At 36.9% G+C, this 19,999-nt stretch overlaps 1 protein-coding gene across 1 annotated transcript in view; it reads left to right on the top strand.

The window, feature by feature from the left end:
• Positions 1 to 19,999, top strand: part of LOC134660534 (synaptotagmin-7) — a 569,193-nt gene that overhangs the window by 513,939 nt on the left and 35,255 nt on the right. Inside the window, exons 4-5 of the mRNA XM_063516310.1 lie at positions 12,175 to 12,186; positions 16,270 to 16,426. Of these exons, the coding sequence (XP_063372380.1) occupies positions 12,175 to 12,186; positions 16,270 to 16,426 (169 nt within the window). The remainder of the gene's footprint in view (positions 1 to 12,174; positions 12,187 to 16,269; positions 16,427 to 19,999) is intronic.

Genomic DNA, 19,999 nt, shown 5'->3' with positions numbered 1-19,999 from the left:
TTTAATTGACACATTTCATGTCATGAATAGGATTTAGTTGCTAGGGTTGAAACATACAGATTTTTGCACTGATGATTAACAAACTGTATCTCAAAAACGGTTAGAAATATTAACGTGATTAATAAGTGAAGTGTATTATTATTAAATAAAGTAGGTCGACTAAACAATTCCCCGTTTGCATAAACGTCCCTCATTCTGATCCCCCCTATACATTGCCTACTGACTGAGTGAACACTCTATGTACTTTTTCTTTTTTGTTCATAGGTAGGTACTTACCTAAATATACATTTAAATTCATAAACCGCTAATTTGTTTATAAATTAAAATAACTCTGCTATTTCCAGTCATAATTTCATTATTTCAGCCGCAACGCGAATCCCAATCCAACAAATTAAATATTTGTTTCAAAGACAAATATCCCCAATAACTACAAACCTCAATTAACTAATAACGAGCTGAAAACACAGATCGCTTATTGCTAGATAGTGCATATTGTGGTCACTGTCACTACGTATAGGTACATTTACGTTTTCTCTATCGATCAGCCACGATAGAATAGGATTGACTCCTACAGAAAAATTACATGTCGCGCGAGTGACTTAAAACAAGTGAGTCTAAACAGTAAAATTATTCAATGTAAGTATGTCTCACAACAGTTTAAATTCGAGAAAAATTACCTTACGCTCGATCAAAAATCAAAGTTACGAAAAAACACTGATAGAGCAAGAAAATACATGTTTTTAGAAGTTAGAAGCTAGACGTTGTCAAATAAGGTGATCTCATAAAAACCTTATGTATGAGAAGAGTCGTGGCAATTAAACGCAACCGCAGAGATATTCTCAGAGAATGACCCACATACCTATTATGACCACAGATTATAAACATATTTAATTTGCATTTGTAATAACAGAATGACCCATAAACCAGGAGATAGCCTCCATTTTGAAAGTAGTACCACTTCAACCACTTGGTTACTGCAGTATAAATGCTCATGTACGATCTAGTGTGATGTAATCTGTGCAAATTTAATCACAATTTGAACAACCGAATGAACAGCGGAATTTAACCGTTTAGTCCAATCGTCAGTGCAAACTATTGTTTCCCTTTAGAGTATGATTTGTTGAAACAATTGTTTTAGCTGAGGTCAATGTGGCTAATTCCGTTATAGGGACTATTCCGTCCACGAGCGTATATTTCTTTTCTTTTAAATCGTAGGAAAAAACCATCTCCTTTTGATTGCTGAAACTAAAAGCAATCGCTGCTTTGTCGATGAAATTATTCAAATTATCAATTTTGTTCGTTGTTCGAGAAAAAGGCTAGTAGACGGAATAGGCCAAGCCTAGACGGATGGACCGATTTCGATGAGGTTTTTTTTTACGTGAAAACGAGTTCTAGATATGTTTGATAAAAATCGAGCCGACAGTTTGAAGAGTTTGAAGAGCTCTTTTCAAAAATGATGTAAGCTTTTTTTGGCATAAAGTGGTTTAAAATCTTATGATTAGCATAGGTAGTTATCCACAATGAGGTAAAGATAGAACTATAAAAAGTAGGTAACTTAACCGTGACGTCATTTACTAGTATTTTACATTAATTCTATAGCGACAAATTATTTTGACAGTTCGAAAAAAGAAATAGCGGGCGCAGCTGCAGGGTTCCATTTTCACCGCCTGTCACTATGCCCGTCACTTTCGCACTTACATACTTGTTTGAACGTGACATTTTATGTTCATACTATGAAATGTCAATTCAGTCTACCGAATAAAAAAATAGACTTTAGTAGTCAAATACCCTGTTATTGTGTGTCACACTTTTGCTTTTCGTTTCATGTTTGTGTTTGGTGTTAATTACTTCACACCATATCACTTTCAAAAAGACGTAAAATACCCGCTATTTGTGTCACTGACAACATGTTCATTAAAAGTTGTGTAACATTTGTTGTAAAGGACGTAAAGATTTATCGTTTGGTGCCTCCTGCAATACCACCACTTGGGCACCAAAATGTTTAAAGGAAACTTAACTTTATTATTTTTAATTAAGATTGAATCTCCAATAATTATAAATTTAGAGATGTGGCCGTATTGCAGACAGGCGGCGTTATGTTTTTCATGACACTTACGCCGTTTTAAAAATGTAAATTATGTACTTCGGTTGTAAAGGACATATATTCATGGCCTTCATGCATCTTAGGACGTTCTTAGAGTGAAATGGTGTATTTACGTAGTGTGTCTTGTAAAGGACATACTGTATGTGTAACATTGCGTTATTTACGGTATACTTACATCGTTATTTAAATGAGGGGGTGTATAATTTACATTTACTTTAGCCTTTGCCGCGAGGACTGGCAGGTGTGGCCATTTTAGCTTTATCTGTTACCTTGTTACTTAATTACTTACATAACAGTTTGTATGTGTTTTGGCAAGTACCTACCTAATACCTATGTAATAAAGTAGTAAAGATGCATATTTTGAGTTTCCTTTATGTGGTTGGTAAAATTGACTTTTGAATGATGATTTTGAATTATAAGGGTCGGTTGCACCAAACTGTTCGTATCGTTAAAGAGTTCGCTAAATTTGTATGTATGGAAAGTTTCATAGTAAAGCGCCGCGGCGCGCCGGGTGACGTTGATCAGTCTGTCAAATGTGGTTGGTGCAACTGGCATTTAATATTTATTAACGTTCATTTTGATTTGATTTTGTTTTATGTTTTACAGTTTATTTCGTCGCGTTGGTGTGGTGAAAAATTTCGTGTTCCACTCGGTGACACAATTTGTTCAAGTCGCAACGCTAAAAATTCCACTTTTCGAACTACTCGCTACGCTAATGGTTCAATTTTGGAATTTTTCGCTGACTCGGGTATTATATATTAGTACAAGCCGTTGCTCCCTTGTAAAACAAATAACTATTGTGAGTTCATATGACTATTTCAGTACGGAGTATATTACCTAACACATACTACATGTATTCATTATATCCAACTGACAGCAGACTTCTAAGCTAATGTCTAAATAGACTAGGCGCCATGTGTATGCCTTTGACATGACACTTAGGAAATAGACACAACGTCTATTGTGACCAGTTAACATGACAGACAGGAAATCGCGTTATTACCTGCTCTGCGTATTGCCACTTGCCACAGACTATAAAACAATACAGACATTCAACGTTGCCGTCTAGACAGGGCAATCGTGCGGGGTGCGAGGGGCAAGGGGTGTACCGCGCGCACCCGAGCTGCATACATCGCCATTGTTAGTAGCTCGGTACTACTTACGGGGCTAGCGTGTCATATTTGAAATGTTACTGTTATTTTGGGCAATGTAAAAGTCTGTGACAACCCTACTGAGTCTTGTGCGGTGTCGGAATTTACGCAAACATCAAAGGCATCGGTCCACTGTTACTTTTTACACTGAGAGTAGGTATTTTTAGGTATTATTAGGACTATTATAGAAGTTGCAACGATTTGAATAGAACAAGTGAGGGATAGAGAGTCGAAATAAAAGTCATATTTTCATAGAAATATATGTCATAAAGTCATAATCACTACATAGTATAAAACAAAGTCGCTTCCTGTCTGTCCCTATGTATGCTTAGATCTTTAAAACTACGCAACAGATTTTGATGAGATTTTTTTTTAAATAGATAGAGTGATTCAAGAGGAAGGTTTATGTATAATTTGTAAACCCGTGCGAAGCCGGGGCGGGTAGCTAGTATGTCAAAAAAATAAAACATTAATTATGTAAAGAATAGAATTTTGTATTTAAAACCCCAACCCACACCCTGTTTATTAGTAATTTAGATACATTCTCCGGACACGTCCCAGGCACAATTAGGCTGTTTTAAGAGACAGGTAAATAATAAAAAGAGTCAATCTCTGCAATGTACCTATATTAAATTTTTACAGTATCACCTAAAGAGATAAAGTTGTCAAACTCAAACCTTTGTTAAAATTACCAATAATATGTATTCACTTTGTGTAATCTTTATAATTATATTTATTTATTTGTTTAAAAATTGCGGACTTAATGCCTAAAGGCATTCTCTACCAGTCAGCCATAGGGCTAAACAGAGATGTAATAAAAATGGTGCAAGAAGAAAAGTAAGAGCATTTAATTTGGAACTATTGTAAACAACTGAAAAACATAATTATAGACAATAGTTTGGTAGAGAATCACTGTCGTTTCTAACCACGTAATATTTACCATGGTAGGGTAGGCAATGACAAAAATTTACGAAAATGTAACGCTATCTGTAACGCCTTTGTATGCCTTTATTATTAATTGGTCTCTGGCTCAAGCCTAGTTACGCTCTGTTATTGCGGCGGCCCTCTGTGATTACACCTGACTAAAACAGCAGTCTAGATCTACTAATGATAGAAAGCTGAAAGACACCATTATTATGAATGAAATATAGGTATACATTTGGTTGGGAACCACAGTTTTTTCTAGCCAGGCAGTATTGAGCACGGAAATGTAACACCACATAAAAATGCCTTAAGCCTTAGTATGTCTTTATAATTTATTGGTCTCTGGTTCAAGGCTAGTTAGGCTCTGTGCCTCTGTTATTGCGGCGTTGTTTTATTATTCTCCATTATTACACCTCAAGGACATCTGGGAGGGGCGTATTTCGGGTAAACACGTTGTATGTGGAATAAAAGGTTTTCTCACTTGTTGGCTAACAGAAAACTAGGGTAAGGGCTTTATTTGTGTGATGAGCTCAGATATTTGCCCCTAAGTTATGTAGATATATACCTATTTAAGTATTTTTATATTATACAAGGTGTGAAAAAAGAGTGGGGATCCGTTTAAGAGCATCATCGGTATCGTGTTCTAATTCGGAAAAAGTAGTAGAAAAATGTTTGGTCTTTGTATGGTGGGTTAATTGGCTGACTTAGAGGAACATACAAAAAATATATTCGCGACAAAAAAAAATCTTCTCGATACTGAATGTGCCCTTAAACGGGAGCCGTTTAAGGGCACATTCTTGTTTCATAATCTCACCGTGGGGCTTAGTCAATTTGTGAAGGCCTGTAATTCTTTATTTATGGAGGGTAGGGTAGACTGGGATTAAAGGGTCGGCGGGTAAGAAGATCCACTATGCGTGAAAAAAAAAAAATTATGTAGGTAGGTACAATTTTATTATTGTGTCTATCAATGAGAAATTTTTATGTGTATATTTGGGCCATTTTTATTTATTTGTTGTCCATTTTTTTGTCAGGTTTTGATAAATCTGTATATATCTATTATGTAAATAAATATCGAAATAAACCAGACAGTATACACCGATAGACGGATAATGCAACGAAATTATAAGGGTTCCTTTATCTCTACGGAACCCTAAACACAGCAGCGAACTGATCCCGTTACTGCTTTAACAATCTGAAAGATCAACAAATCGATAGATTCTAATCTAGATAAGCTCGGAAAATGAAGAATCGGAACAAACTTGAGAGCCAATAAGAAAACTGTTGCATTGACGTATATCTCAGGACTGGCCTTACGGGGAATAAAAATGGGGCATGAATGGGGCCAGTACAGCGGTGTGACACCGCTACAACGCGATTGGTTGATGAGTTCGCATCACGCGCGCGATAGGTCGCAACTAGTTGCGTTAGACTGCACGATTGGCTCGAATTGGCTGACACCGCTGAACTAGTTCCCAACTAGTACTATTTTTAGTGCCCGTGAGGCCTGTCCTGAGATATACGTCAATGCGCTAAGGCCCACCACACACTGGCGTTTTTTAGCGTTGGCGTCTAGTCAGCGCTATGGAAAATGGCGTCGCTACGCAGTTGCGCCGACGTTGCGTCGAGCAGCAGCCATAGAGTTGACTAGACGCCGACGCTCGGGAGACGCTAGTATAGGGTGGCCCTAAAGGTATTAGCTTAGAGCATTTAGTAACTGGAGACGCCTTGTCTGCCATTATCTGTACAAAACAGTCTGCCTATTTTAGCGGGGAAGGAGCACGTCAATCTCATATCAGAAATTTTTCGTTGGTATACTTCGATAAGGGGGGAATGGTATTATATTTCACATTTTCGGGTTCAAGCTCCCGTGTCCCAGACAGTGCGAGATTTCTCTCCAAAGTCGCACCTACCTATGTATGTACCTATTATATTGGACCTATAAATAGTATGTGATAATTTTCTTCGGAAATCATCCCCTAAAAGGGCCCGGGCTGAGAAGTTAGTATGAGAATACAAATATTTCAGAGGCTATTAGTCTGTAGATAAAACAGAACCTTCACACCATTAGTCTACCCGCGGAACCCTAAAACGGGTCCAAGGCCCCGTGTCCCGGACAGCGTGAGATTTATCTTATGCCCGTCCCTAATTCCGTCCGTGACGTATGGCGCGCTTAGCGTAAAAAGTGATTTCTTTATATACAGTTTATGGGGCTAGCTGGAAAATTGATGCGTACTTTTGTCAGAATCTGAGTGTGACCTTTTAACCTACTATGAAACACTCGGGGAGGTTCTAACTTCTAATGGTGTTAAGACTAAAGCCCACTTGGACCATCCCACTATCCCGGAGTTAAGCGGTTAAACCGTTAACCTAGTGTCTAAGTGTACTGGTAACCATGGTAACTCCAGGTTTAACCGGTTAACCCCGGGTTAGTGAAATGGTGCAGGCCTTAGTAAGGTATGTATTAGGTATAATTAAGTATATCACTGGAAATGGTACTGATGTGTATAATGTATAAGTACTTATTAAGCAAGTAAATTAAAACTATGAATTGAATTGAATTGAATTATCATTTATTCACAAGAACATATGGTACATGGGATGTTACAATAAAGACACTGAACCTTAATACATTCGGCCGTTAGGCATGTGAAAATTAGAGTTGTTTTAACCTAGTTAACTACTTATTCTATTATTCTAGTGCATGCATATTATTCCTTATTTAAATATGTAGTAAAAATAATTATAATGTTATATAGTCAAAATTTATAGAACAGGAAGAGAGTTAATACAAAATAAATTTCCATCTTATATGTCGTTATATTACATTATTAATTTATTATTTTAAATCGGATTACATTAAAAATTATCATTGAAAAAATTTTCTATTTTATAATATGTTTTTCCAATTAGCTCTGCCTTTAATTTTCTTAATTTTCTTTTAAATAGATGTAACTCTTTTAACTCTTCTGGTAAATGATTATATACTTTAGAGGCCATACCCAGTATGCCGTTTCGCAAAAACGCAGTTTTGCCAGCTACTGGGTTAATTTTGTACTTGAAACGCCTGTTCCTAGAGTTCTCTGACACTAATGGGAACAAATCGGGGTTTGATTTAACAAAAACTGACACTTCATAAATATAAAGACCGGCCAATGACATTATATTAAGATCTTTAAAATAAGGTCTACAGCTTTCAGTTCGTTTTATACCACAGATGGCGCGAACACAATTTTTTTGAGCACCAAAAACTAGTTTTTTGTTTGTAGAGTTGCCCCAGAAAACTACACCATAACGAAGAATTGATCCAACATATCCATGATATCCATATGTAGAGTGCCCAAGCGATTGTCACCTGGGCACCCACTATCTTCTAAGAATTTATTATTTTTCTAGTCTAGTTTATTTTTAGTCTAGCCGATTTTTGACGGTACACTTTAGTCTGGTATACTCTAGGTACTCTAGGTAATCTAGTTTAGTAGCTAAGCGCAGGATCCTAAGTTATCGAGTTATACAAACGAATATATCAACCGTAAGGAATCGAGTTATACAGCCATATTCGAACTTTAAGATACGGCAAATATAAGATATTGAAACGTTATGGATCGGATATGTCTGTGTCAAACAAGTGTCAAGTGACGTTTGTTCACACAAATGCGTCACTTTTTACACTTGTTTGACCCTGACATATCCGATTCATATATCGTTTCAATATCTTATATTTGACGTATCTTAAAGTTCGAATATGGGCCCGATTTGGATTTTGATCTAGACATCTATTAGACATCACCAAGATACAACAACGATATTTTTAAGATCCAGCCTGTCAAATTGTCATTTGTGCGATTCTGGAGATCTCCTCTTGAACGATTTGCACAAGATAAGTATTATTACGATATTTTAACGTAAAAGTGACATTTGTTGCCCGAATTGAGCTGCAAAAGAGAACTAGTTGAAATCTATACAACGTATCTATTACATATCGTATCGTTCTCTAGTCTAGAACGGATCTTGTTTTCCGAATACCGCGGTATGACTGATAAACTGAGCGTCAAGATATCGACCGCAAATTAAAGGACCGCAAGGCAGTCTCTGAGGCTCAGACTCTGTTAGCATTTGTCGATTTGTGGTGTAGACTAACACGAATAGATCATTTCAACTACAAAATGGAGCTTATACTAAGCATACATCGTTATCGCGGGAGCAAAAACAAGCCTGTCAAAGAACGCAAGTAACAGAATGTCTGTTTTGTAAAAACGGAACATTCTGCCAATACATTCTAAACCTCTATGATGTGCTTCATATCTAGCATGAAATTTTGTTGGAAAAGGTCAATTAAACTTATATTTAACTATGTATGTCAACGCTTACCTGTGAGTCAATGTATCAACCTTAATAATAAGTCACCTATGTATTTAATCTTGACATCAGTATTATCTTCTCAATTCTGATATTCGTAATAGATGACCAAAATTGTAGCTACATTTTCTACTGCTACATTTTAAACTCATAGGTATGTACATACAGGGTCCTTCCTGTAACAGGAGCAATAAATTAAACTAAAGGCTGTACTCCTCGAACTGACCAACATTTGTTCAGCAACTTTTTAAAATTATGAATCCTTTAGGCTTCCTCTTTTTCATACAAAATAAATATTGCCTTCAATGTACGTACGTTGACATCAGTGTGTTTGACGTTGCTTGTCAAACACACTGATGTAATTAATTTAAAAATACATAATATTAACTATAAACCAAAAACTAAACTTAGCAAGGCCACATCTTAGTCAAACAACTCGTCCCGCGCCCTATAGGTACTAACTTAGAATGAGAGTGCAAATTGACAACGAGTGCTGTATCTAGTAACTCTAGTGGGTATCTGTGATTTGCGGGCAGCGGACAAACGGCTAACCTAAACTAGTTCAGGCAAACACCCGAGCTAACGAGACCGGCTAGGCTAACGGGCAGCTAGTCCGATTAGTAATAAGGTAGGTACTAGCTTTACTACATATTACTATATAATATAGTAAATTTTGTAGTCACAGTAAATTTACTGCCATATATCGACACACGATTAAAACTCAAAATTAAAATGTATAAAACTATCAATAAAATGTATATATGTGGATAAACGTTTTACTCATACTCATACTAAGGTGTGTGCGCCATCTATCCGAGAATGACGTTTTCTTGATTTCCGGGCACGTTTTTTCCTTAGACTTTATATATTCATCTTATGGGTGTCTGTGATTTGCGGGCAGCGGACAAATGGCTAACAGACTAACTAGTTCAGGCAAACGGCGAGCTAACGAGACCGGCTAGGTTGACGGACACCTAGTCCGATTAATGAGGCATGAGATTTACAATTTTTTTATACCACATCGGTGGCAAACAAGCGTACGGGCCGCCTGATGGTAAGCAGTCACCGTAGCCTATGGACGCCTGCAACTTCAGAGGTGTTACATGCGCGTTGCCAACCTTACAACTATTTTAACCTAAATATAAGTAAAACATAATTTTAACACACCCGCGTAGATAATACCTAAGTATAAAAGCATCGCCGCTCATTCAGAGCGATTATCACTACAACTTATAAAATAAACTCGTCGCGTCTGTCTGTTTGTATGTTCGCGATAAACTCAAAACTACTGAACGGATTAACATGCGGTTTTCACCTATCGATAGAGTGATTCTTGAGGAAGGTTTGTGTATAATTTGTTAATCCGCGCAAAGTTCAAGCGGGTCGCTAGTTAAGTCATAAGTCATAAGTTATTTAAAGTTATAAAACTCAAATTACAACTCGTATCTGAATTTTATCTCATATATTTTCATTTCACTCGCAAGGAATCTCGTTCGTATCTACTTTTATATTGATTGCTAGCGAAATACATTGCAGTTGGTGTTAAATTAAGATAAATAACAATTCCTTTGTGTAAAGAAGGAACTCAAACTTGTAACATATATCATATATTATTCAAATGATGTAGAACTTTGTTACGAAACTTGGAGGATATAACCAAACAGAGACTGTAATTTTCTGTGCAAAACTGCCGATTTTTGCGGGGTGTCAGATAAACGTCAGCCAATGTGTAAATATGACAAGACATAGGGGCAAATTTTCTTGACAGGTAGGGACTTTCTATATCGATAAACTCAATTATCGATGCTCGTTCTATATACTAGTGATCGCCCCTAACATTGTGTGTTTTTTGTAACTATTGTTTTGAAGACAATTTAAGTATGAAATTCACACATAGCATGTTTTAAATAATCCCTAGGTTATATAAAGGTAGGGCGTAATACTTATTGCACTATAAAATGGTCAATATTATCTCAACCTCTTTATTGATTGATTGTCAATCAAAGCGAATTGAGTTATTGTTTTATTTGATTTTTACACTTTTAATAAAAACATATTTTTACAAGCAAACCTTTGAGAGATCACTAGTATATAGAACGAGCATCGATAATTGAGTTCATCGATATAGGAAGTCCCTACCTGTCAAGAAGATTTGCCTACGGATTCCTATGTCTGTGTATGACCATTGGTCATAGAGTTTCGACAGAGGGGAACGCCTGTAATGTTAATGGCTACTCCGTTTGGTTATAACCTCCATGTTACGAAAGTATTTCCTTGAAATTTCAGTTGAAATTTGTTCACGACTTGACGCGGATGAGTTTTGATCCAATTCTCTGTTCAATTTGGCTGATATCCTATATTCATTGACAATAATACTCGTATAAACAAAACAACACAAAGTTGTTATTAAAGGAAGCTAGGTACAGTCGCCTGAGATATATCGGAGCGGCCGAGGTATTCACAATATCTGAACACGCACTCTAACGCCTTGACAACAGAGGCGTGTTCAGATATTTGTGAGCGCCTTGACCGCTCCAATATTATCTGATGGCGACTGTACATGCATGATGAGGAATACATTATGTCTTTTAAATATAATATTTAAAAAAAACTAGAATAGCCTATTCGACCGTACAGTTTCCTGTTAAGACTAGGATCTTCGTTGATTGGAGTATTATTCGGTCCAATGCACAAGGAAATTGTTAGAAGCCTATTTCAATTGAGTTAGAACCTGAAACCACTATCCATTGCAAATGTAGGTAAAATAGAGGTAAAATCGACGAAAAATACTTACCTATTACATGTATGGGTGAATCCACTTTTTTTTCACTCGTTGCCACATATGGTTACGCCCCTGGAACGCTCTTTAAAACCTGATTGTTAGGCATTTAAATTCTCCTAGACAAGCTTTATTGTGAAACTTACAAACCCTTTCCATAGAGGGTCGTCCCCAGGCTCCCATGAGCCGTGGCAAAAGCCGGGACAACGCGAGGAAGATGATGATGATTGTCATCCTGGCTAGTCCCCCAGTGGCCCCAGTAATACCAGTGGCCTCAACATTAAGAAAATCATTTTATCTTTTCCTACCCTCATTTTATAATGATTTAAATCCATTACAAACGGCACTCGACATTAAAAACATTTCATTTTATCTTTTCCTACCCTCATTTTATAATGATTTAAATCCCAAACAAACGGCACCCATTGCGTACCAAATGAAAAAGAAAGAAGACACAATAAATCTAGCAAAACGCAATAGCGGAAAGAAATGGAAACCGCGGACGGGTACACACCGACCACACACAGATAAACACACACACAGACACAGACACACACACAGAGACACACACACACACACAGAGAGAGAGAGAGAGAGAGAGAGAGAGAGAGAGAGACAGACACACACAGTTAAAGTGAGAAAAAAGCAATTATATTTTTAATTACAGAGGTGAAGAAGCTGTCACAAATAGTTCATTGAGAGCTCTACATTTTGAGATTAAAATCTCATTTTTGAAAAAAATTACTAGACATGTTCTTTCCGTGCTACTTTCCGTGTACGTATCAATATAAGTTTATTTTGTATACGACCACTAATACAAACCTTTTTTGTTCCATGTATCGCCATCTTGGATCCTGCAGAGCGCAGCTTGAGTGAGTATTACATATAGTCTGTCAAGCTGGATATGTCAGTACCAATGTGAAGCAAACTAAAGTATGGTATCCCTAGGAAACGAACAAAAAGCGGCAATGTACATCGAACAACGATGAAACGCAAACAAAACTGTTCCACAGATAAGATATAAACACAAAAAAGACATCCTCCAGACTGAGCATAGAAGCGCTACCCCCTCTGCCACAAATATACGGTAGTTTTACTCCATTTTCAAGTCAAAGTGTGTTTGTGTGACGTCCGTGTTTTTGAACGGACCAATCACGGCACGGGACTCGCTCACCTCGTCCCCCGCACCCCAGTATTTTTGGCAGCATCGGTTTCATGAAATAATTGCTCTAAACTCCGTCTAGAGGGTTCCTTAGTCTATGAGATATAAATGACAGGCTAGAGCACCCTAAGCCGGCGAGCGTGTATGAGGAATGGTTATGAAAGTAACGGAAGCGAAAGAGGTATGTCAGGATCATAGCAAGTGGAAATCCGTGGTCTCTGCCTACCCCTCCGGGAAATAGGCGCGATTATATGTATGTATGTACATAACCCTTGAGGTACTAGACTGGCTTGCATTTGGATGGTTTTATAGACACCTTAAAATGCTCTGATTTAAACTTTCACGATTTTTACACATTATTAAATTGTACAACGGGACTTAATCGCGTATCTAAGTTTTAACATTTACCTCCGACGTTTCGAGGACGGCGTTGTCCCCGTGGTCTCGGTGTCCTAGTGCGCAAAACGTTCAAGCGGATAAACAAGACCAAGTGCGGGTAGTTCGAAAAACTCGCGCGGTTAGAAGATGCTAATGTCAACTTAAGCCAGTCTTCTCCGAGACCACGGGGACAACGCCGTCATCAAAACGTCGGAGGTAAATCTTAAAACTTAGATACGCGATTAAGTCCCGTTGTACAATTTAATAACCTTAAAATGCTGCTTGGAAAAAATATGGTGCAAAACATAAAACACAATTGTGAAAGTAATTTACGAAGAAAATTGTGTCGGTGGAAGTTTAAATTAAAAAATAACGATAATGACTCAAGTTTAGATAGTAATTTGGGTAGATTAAGAAGAATGAGGGAGTTTCTGCAGATTGTATAACACAGTAGGCACTCCATTTATTCTCGTATTATAATAGTAAGTAATTTTTACTTTGTAATAATGCTAAGAAGTAAAGGAAAAGTGGAACAAATCATGCAAAGGGCCCTAGGCGACAACATTACTATCTTTACCACTTGGATGGTTGGCAGTCCTCAACTGTGCCACAGAATAAGTAAGTAATAGTATTATCATACAGAACGGACACGCACCGCCCCGCCCCGACCCGGATTACCTCGCCCCGCGACTGGCCGCGACATGAATGTGTGCGTAAGTCGCTCTACTGAGAGCATGACAGGATTCCGTCAGATACTCAATGACGCGTGTACAGACGTGCCGCGCACACATATAAACGCAATTCATTTTTGATGTATGGCGTGTCCGCCCTGTGACTGTGCGCTTCCTGCCTCGCACAGCTAAACTATGGAATGAACTGTCGCCTGCGGTATTTCCGGACCGATACGACCTTCAATCCTTCAAGAAAAGAGCGTTGTGTGTTCATCACAAATAATTTGTTCCTAAGTTTAAGATGTTTTCATAAGTATTTATATATAAACATAGTCTTTAAGAGCAACCACTGTACTATACTTTTCTCAATAAAATTATTTGTATTTGTATTTGTATAGAGAAATATAGTAAGACGAGTGCTCACTCCATACATCAGTTCAGACTATTAATTTCAGTGTCTACATCTAGCATTGAGTAGCGGAACTATCAGTACTGTTACATCTATTGTCAAGTAAGATAAGATAAGATATTATTTATTGTATAACTGCGTACAAAGATGTTGACATAATACAATTAGGAACCAACAGTATATCCATCACGGACGTACAATATATTAATGACTAACCTATAACTAAATAACAAAACTAATACATGCATACACTATTTATTATCATAATCGTCAAATTCTTTCATGTTGTAGAAGACTCTACTAAGAAGCCATTTTTTTTAAATGGTTTTAAATTGTTTGCTTTCAACAGACTGCAGTAGCAGTACTGATAGTTCCGCTACTCGATGCTAGATGCTAATAGTCTTTTTGGTACTAAAACTGATGTATGGAGTGAGCACTCTATGTATTTTTTTCTCTATGATATAACTAAACATTATATAGTTATATATCATCGTCTAGTACCCACAATACAAGCCTTATTGAGCTCATTATAGGTTAAGGTCGATCTGTGAAAAATTATCATTTTCACATCACCTATTCGGAATAGGGCTTTTCCTTCCCTACTAGGGGGGGATCAAAGTTGCACTTTTCTGTTCTAGGACACTGTTTTTGTTATTTTTTGCATTCTTTTTAATATTATGGAACATAATAATTTGTGTCAACACTAAGATTTTTTTATTTTCCTCATAGTTGATGTAAAAAGCAGTATGTGTCACACGTCACACAGTATCAAAATTATTTCGTCTTGGGCGTTAACATTTGAATCTCTCATTACGCTCAGGATTCAATGTACGTCTTTGACGGAAATATATCATTTTGATCCCTTGTAACTAGGGCTTTCAATCCGGATATCCGGATATCCGTTTTATCCGGATATCCGTCCTGTTTACTATCCGGATTTAGATGACTTTGGTATCCGGATAAAACGAATAATTGGAATACTAAAATTTTAAAGAAAACTATTTTAAAAACGTTTAAAGTTATAATGGTAATCACGTTGTCGGTTGATTTTAATTATTTGAATACATTTTTACGTTATAAAAACTGTTTATTTCAATTTTATTGTCAACTACTCCCTTATTTTTTTGATATTTGAGATATTCTTATGCAGATCGACTTAGCCCCGTAAAAGTAACTTTGAGTGTACTTGTACAGTGTTCTTGTTAAACGTGATGCGCTGTCATTATTGTTAGCGTCCGAAATAGTCCGAATACATTATTAACAAAGTACGAACAGAACCAAAATGAGTCTAACGGAGGAGGATTTCGATTTATAGGTATTGAACTGCCGAACGAAATGCAGTAGGGTTTAGCAGATATGATGAAGGTTTTAGCATTTTTTATTTGAATAAATCTGTAATGAAAGCCTTGATTGACTTTAAATGCAATGTAAAATCTCAACAAGAAGATACTGTTCCAACAGTTAGAAGATATTCGATTCTCTAAATATTATGAAAACCTTGGCAGTCCATGAAATTAATTTCACAGCTCAGACTGCCAATATTAAATGGAAGTTGAAGTATCGCCATACCCTAGTAAATTATTACAAACATAGTTTGTGTCACCTGTTCGAAGAATCATATCTAATCAAGTAATTAAACTTAACGGTTGTGTAAGAAATCTTTGCCGAAAATATTTTTTAGTTTTTGGTGAGTATAATTTCATTTTGCCATTATCACGTCACGTGGCAACTCAACACAGTCATGCGTAGGTATTAAGAGCCCATCAACGTGCACACTAGCGCCCAGGGGCTAAATAAACGTGATTATTTCAATTTAACGAAAGATATTTAAAGAAAAAGGGGCCGCTACTTAATGTATCTTGTATTAAAGTACCTTTTGAATACATCAAACTAGTTTCTATGTTGCTGGATTCGTCAATCTATGCAATATTTGCACTTGCACTGCACATCAACTTAAAAGCATCGATAAAATGGTAGATCGCCAAAAAATTGCTTAATACTTGCTGCTACGCCGCCTTGTGTACGTAAAATTGTATTATATTACACTTTTTATTAAGTTCATGTGAGTTTTATTAAATAAAAAGTAAGTATTCGAATTATCCGTTTTATCCGGATATCCGGATAGTAAAATAATAAATATTCGAAATATCCGGATATGAAAAATGGGCGGATATTGCAAGCCCTACTTGTAACACAAACTACTATTATTATTTTTTCTTTCTCCCTTCTTTTTTTCTTTTCTTTCTTCCTTCTTTCCTTTCTACCTTTCCTCCAACCTTACTTCCTTTCTCTCTAACAGCCTGTCCAGTAACACTAAACGGCCATCTCTCCCCAGGACAACATCGACCAGCAGCCCCGGCGCCAAGTCCCCGGCGGGGAGCAGCGCCGGCGCCGCCGCCGGCGCGTCCACCGCGCCCGGGGACCGCACGCCGACCGCGCACAACAAGCAGCTGCAGAATGTCAAGGGGCAGGACCACCCGCCGCATCCCAGCGTAAGTAGCTAACACATTAAGGCTTTTCTGGTTTTTATTTAAAAAAAACTGGCAAAAAAACAGTGGCATCTGGTTTTTTATTTTCATTTTTAGTCTGATGAGAATCCGTTTTACATTTAGTAAGGATATACAAGAGACATGACAAAGACAGTTTAGTAAAACAGTGAGAATGAGAGCAAGTTTTTGGAGAGTTATACAAAGAGACAGATCGAACAGAGAGCAGTTGCTAGTTGCTAGTTAAGTAGATTCAGAATATAGACAGAAAAAGGTAGAGAATTAAAAAGAGACAGATCAAACAGAGCAGTTGCTATATAAATGTTAGTAGCTATCAGAATCACGTGGATAGAGACATCAGTAAGAATGAAAAAAGAGACGGCCAACGGCGCCAAGTCCCCAGCGGCTTGGGCTCGCCGCCGCGACGCCAAGTCCCCAGCAGCTTGTTGAACCAAATGAAAATTTAAAATATTGTTTAAGAATAAAACTAATTTATGACTTACTGCCGATTATGACATACAGCCAGCAGCAGAAGTTGCGAGGTGTTCAAAATGATCTTGACGCGACTTTATTGTAAAGAGAATGAGAGCGAGTCAAGGTAATTTTGAACACCTCGCCCGCTTAGCAACTTCTGCTGCTGACTGTACAAGACTTTTAAAAGGATTATTAGTTCATTGCTAATACAGACGTTTTTATTTGGTTGGTTTTAGTATTGTATGTAATAAATAATACTAATTTTAGGTAACAACGGGCATGTAAGTATATAACTGTAATAGTAGATTTAATGGAAATGAAGATCTTGAGTAAATTAATGTTTACTTAGTTTACTATATCTTCCTGAGTCTCAATATAATACATAAAAGAATAAAGTCGTTATTAGCTTGTTTCATTCGGTTTGAAAATCAGATAGTAGTTTTTTTTGTTCCTAGAGGCAGACCAAGCTAACGTGCAGCGATTTTGATAGCACAGACTGTGCAAGTGTTATTTTTAAAACGTCAAACTTCTATGAAATTACGACTTAACGCTTGCACGGTCTGTGCTATAAATATCGCTGCCAAGTTAGGTCGGTATGCCCCTAAATCAAATGAGTATCAAACGATTCCAAAATACACTTTATAGTATAAGCAACTGAGTTCATTTTCTAGTGACTATTTTTGTTAAAAAATATATCAGGAAGAGATAGTAATAGGTATGATAATAGGTTGTTGTTATGAATAATAATAAATATCGATGTTTGTTATTATTGATGTTGTATTTAATAACAATTGTATTTTTATTATATTTAACGGGTTTTTTTGTTTATATATGTACATCACTGATTTGATTACACGTGATTTGTAAAAAGCAAATACAATTGCTTAAACAAAACAACAACACTCAAAAACTGTATAATATACATACAGCAAGACAAAAAAACTACAATATTTACCACATGATTGTCCAATGATAATGATAAAACAGATTTTATACAATAACTTGACTACTAATTAGTATAATATTTAAAACTTTCGCGTTTTGAACACATATTATTAACTCACATTTATTTTATAGACGGGTCTATCGCAAAATCCCGAAAACCTGAAGTGAAACGTTGGTAAATAAAGGTAATAAAATAAATATCGCGATAGACCATTCTATAAATGTGAGTCAATATGTACTAATTAGTAGTCAAGCGTACCCCAGGCTCCTGTGAGCCGTGGCAAAAAACCGGGACAACGCGAGGAAGATGAGATGAGATAAGATTTCACATGAATTTCGAGAATTTACATGCCGAAAAGCGGCCTTAGGGCGAGGGCGCTAACAATAAATTAATTGTCTATCATCTTTAAAATGACTAATTAACTTAAATTTTGTCAGGGAAAAATGTATCCTTGACACGGTATCGTTAATGAAGTTTCCTTAACAAGAAATGCTATCTTTGTTGTCAATATCCATCTTTCCCGGAAGGCGTGTTACCCAAACTTTTAAATTACTTATTTTGCTCAGTTTGGCACTGACATAAACGCCGTCGAGAACGTAATTTACTTTCTATACATCTCGCTCGTACCACAGAATAAATAGGTAATAGTACTAAGTACAGAAGACTCACTCTCTAACAAAACGCGTCTGTTACGATCAGCACAGATATAGCCGCTAGGTGGCGACAGCGCCACGCGCGGCTTATGGCTTTCCCCAAAATTGGGGCCGAACGGATGTACTTTTAGCTACCTGTAGCAAAGCGACGAAATCGCGGAGTGAGACACGCCTGCTCGTACTCGCATATTAGTGCAAACGAGATGTATAGAAAGTAAATTTACGTTCTCAATAGCGTAAATGTCAGTTTTGACACTGTCAGTGACTCATGGTACGGGCTCAGGGCAGATTTTACTCGGCCTTAGGTTTTGAGTTAGGGTCTTACCGAAATTCAAATATTTGACCTTGATATTTATAGAAGGGTATAAAATGTCCAATACCTTAAATTTCCAATATTTGCTGAAAGGTATTCTTCGCTTTTTATTAACAAGAAAGAAGAATGAATGAACCTTTTATGTAGGTAAAAGACACATAGTATTTTATGCAACCGTTGTTTAAGATAGGTCAAAAAAAGCGAGTGGCGTGAGTAACAATTTGAGGAGAATTATCTCATAAATGGGCGTTTTTTTTTGTTGTCCCCTACACTTTTTTTTTTCAAATTTGGGATTTTTTATGTTATTTCTACTCAGAATCACGAGCTCTTTCTATCCTAATAGGAGAAAAAAAGTGTCCTAAGGTTTTTATTTCTATTCCGTCACCATTTTTCATAGACTTTGTATGGCGGTCGCGAAATGGTAAGATCGAGCAATGTATGGAAATTTTGGGACACTTTTTTTCTCCTATTAGGATAGAAAGAGCTCGTGATTCTGAGTAGAAATAACATAAAAAATCCCAAATTTAAAAAAAAGTGTAGGGGACAACAAAAAAAAAGCGGCCAAGTGCGAGTCGGACTCGCCCATGAAGGGTTCCGTATTTAGGCGATTTATGACGTATAAAAAAAAACTACTTACTAGATCTCGTTCAAACCAATTTTCGGTGGAAGTTTACATGGTACTGTACATCATATATTTTTTTTAGTTTTATCATTCTCTTATTTTAGAAGTTACAGGGGGGGGGGACACACATTTTACCACTTTGGAAGTGTCTCTCGCGCAAACTATTCAGTTTAGAAAAAAATGATATTAGAAACCTCAATATCATTTTTGAAGACCTATCCATAGATACCCCACACGTATGGGTTTGATGAAAAACATTTTTTTTGAGTTTCAGTTCGAAGTATGGAGAACCCCAAAAATTTATTGTTTTTTTCTATTTTTGTGTGAAAATCTTAATGCGGTTCACAGAATACATCTACTTACCAAGTTTCAACAGTATAGTTCTTATAGTTTCGGAGAAAAGTGGCTGTGACATACGGACGGACAGACAGACGGACAGACGGACAGACAGACAGACAGACAGACATGACGAATCTATAAGGGTTCCGTTTTTTGCCACTTGGCTACGGAACCCTAAAAAACGCCCAAATATGCCCCATAGCTCTTATGTCAGCGAATTAAGACTTATGGG

This window comes from Cydia amplana, chromosome 27, assembly GCF_948474715.1.
Source record: "Cydia amplana chromosome 27, ilCydAmpl1.1, whole genome shotgun sequence".
In the NCBI taxonomy this organism is placed as follows: Eukaryota; Metazoa; Arthropoda; class Insecta; order Lepidoptera; family Tortricidae; genus Cydia; species Cydia amplana.
The sequence above is the reverse complement of the archived record's forward strand: the minus strand, read 5'-3'. Positions and strand labels throughout refer to the sequence as shown.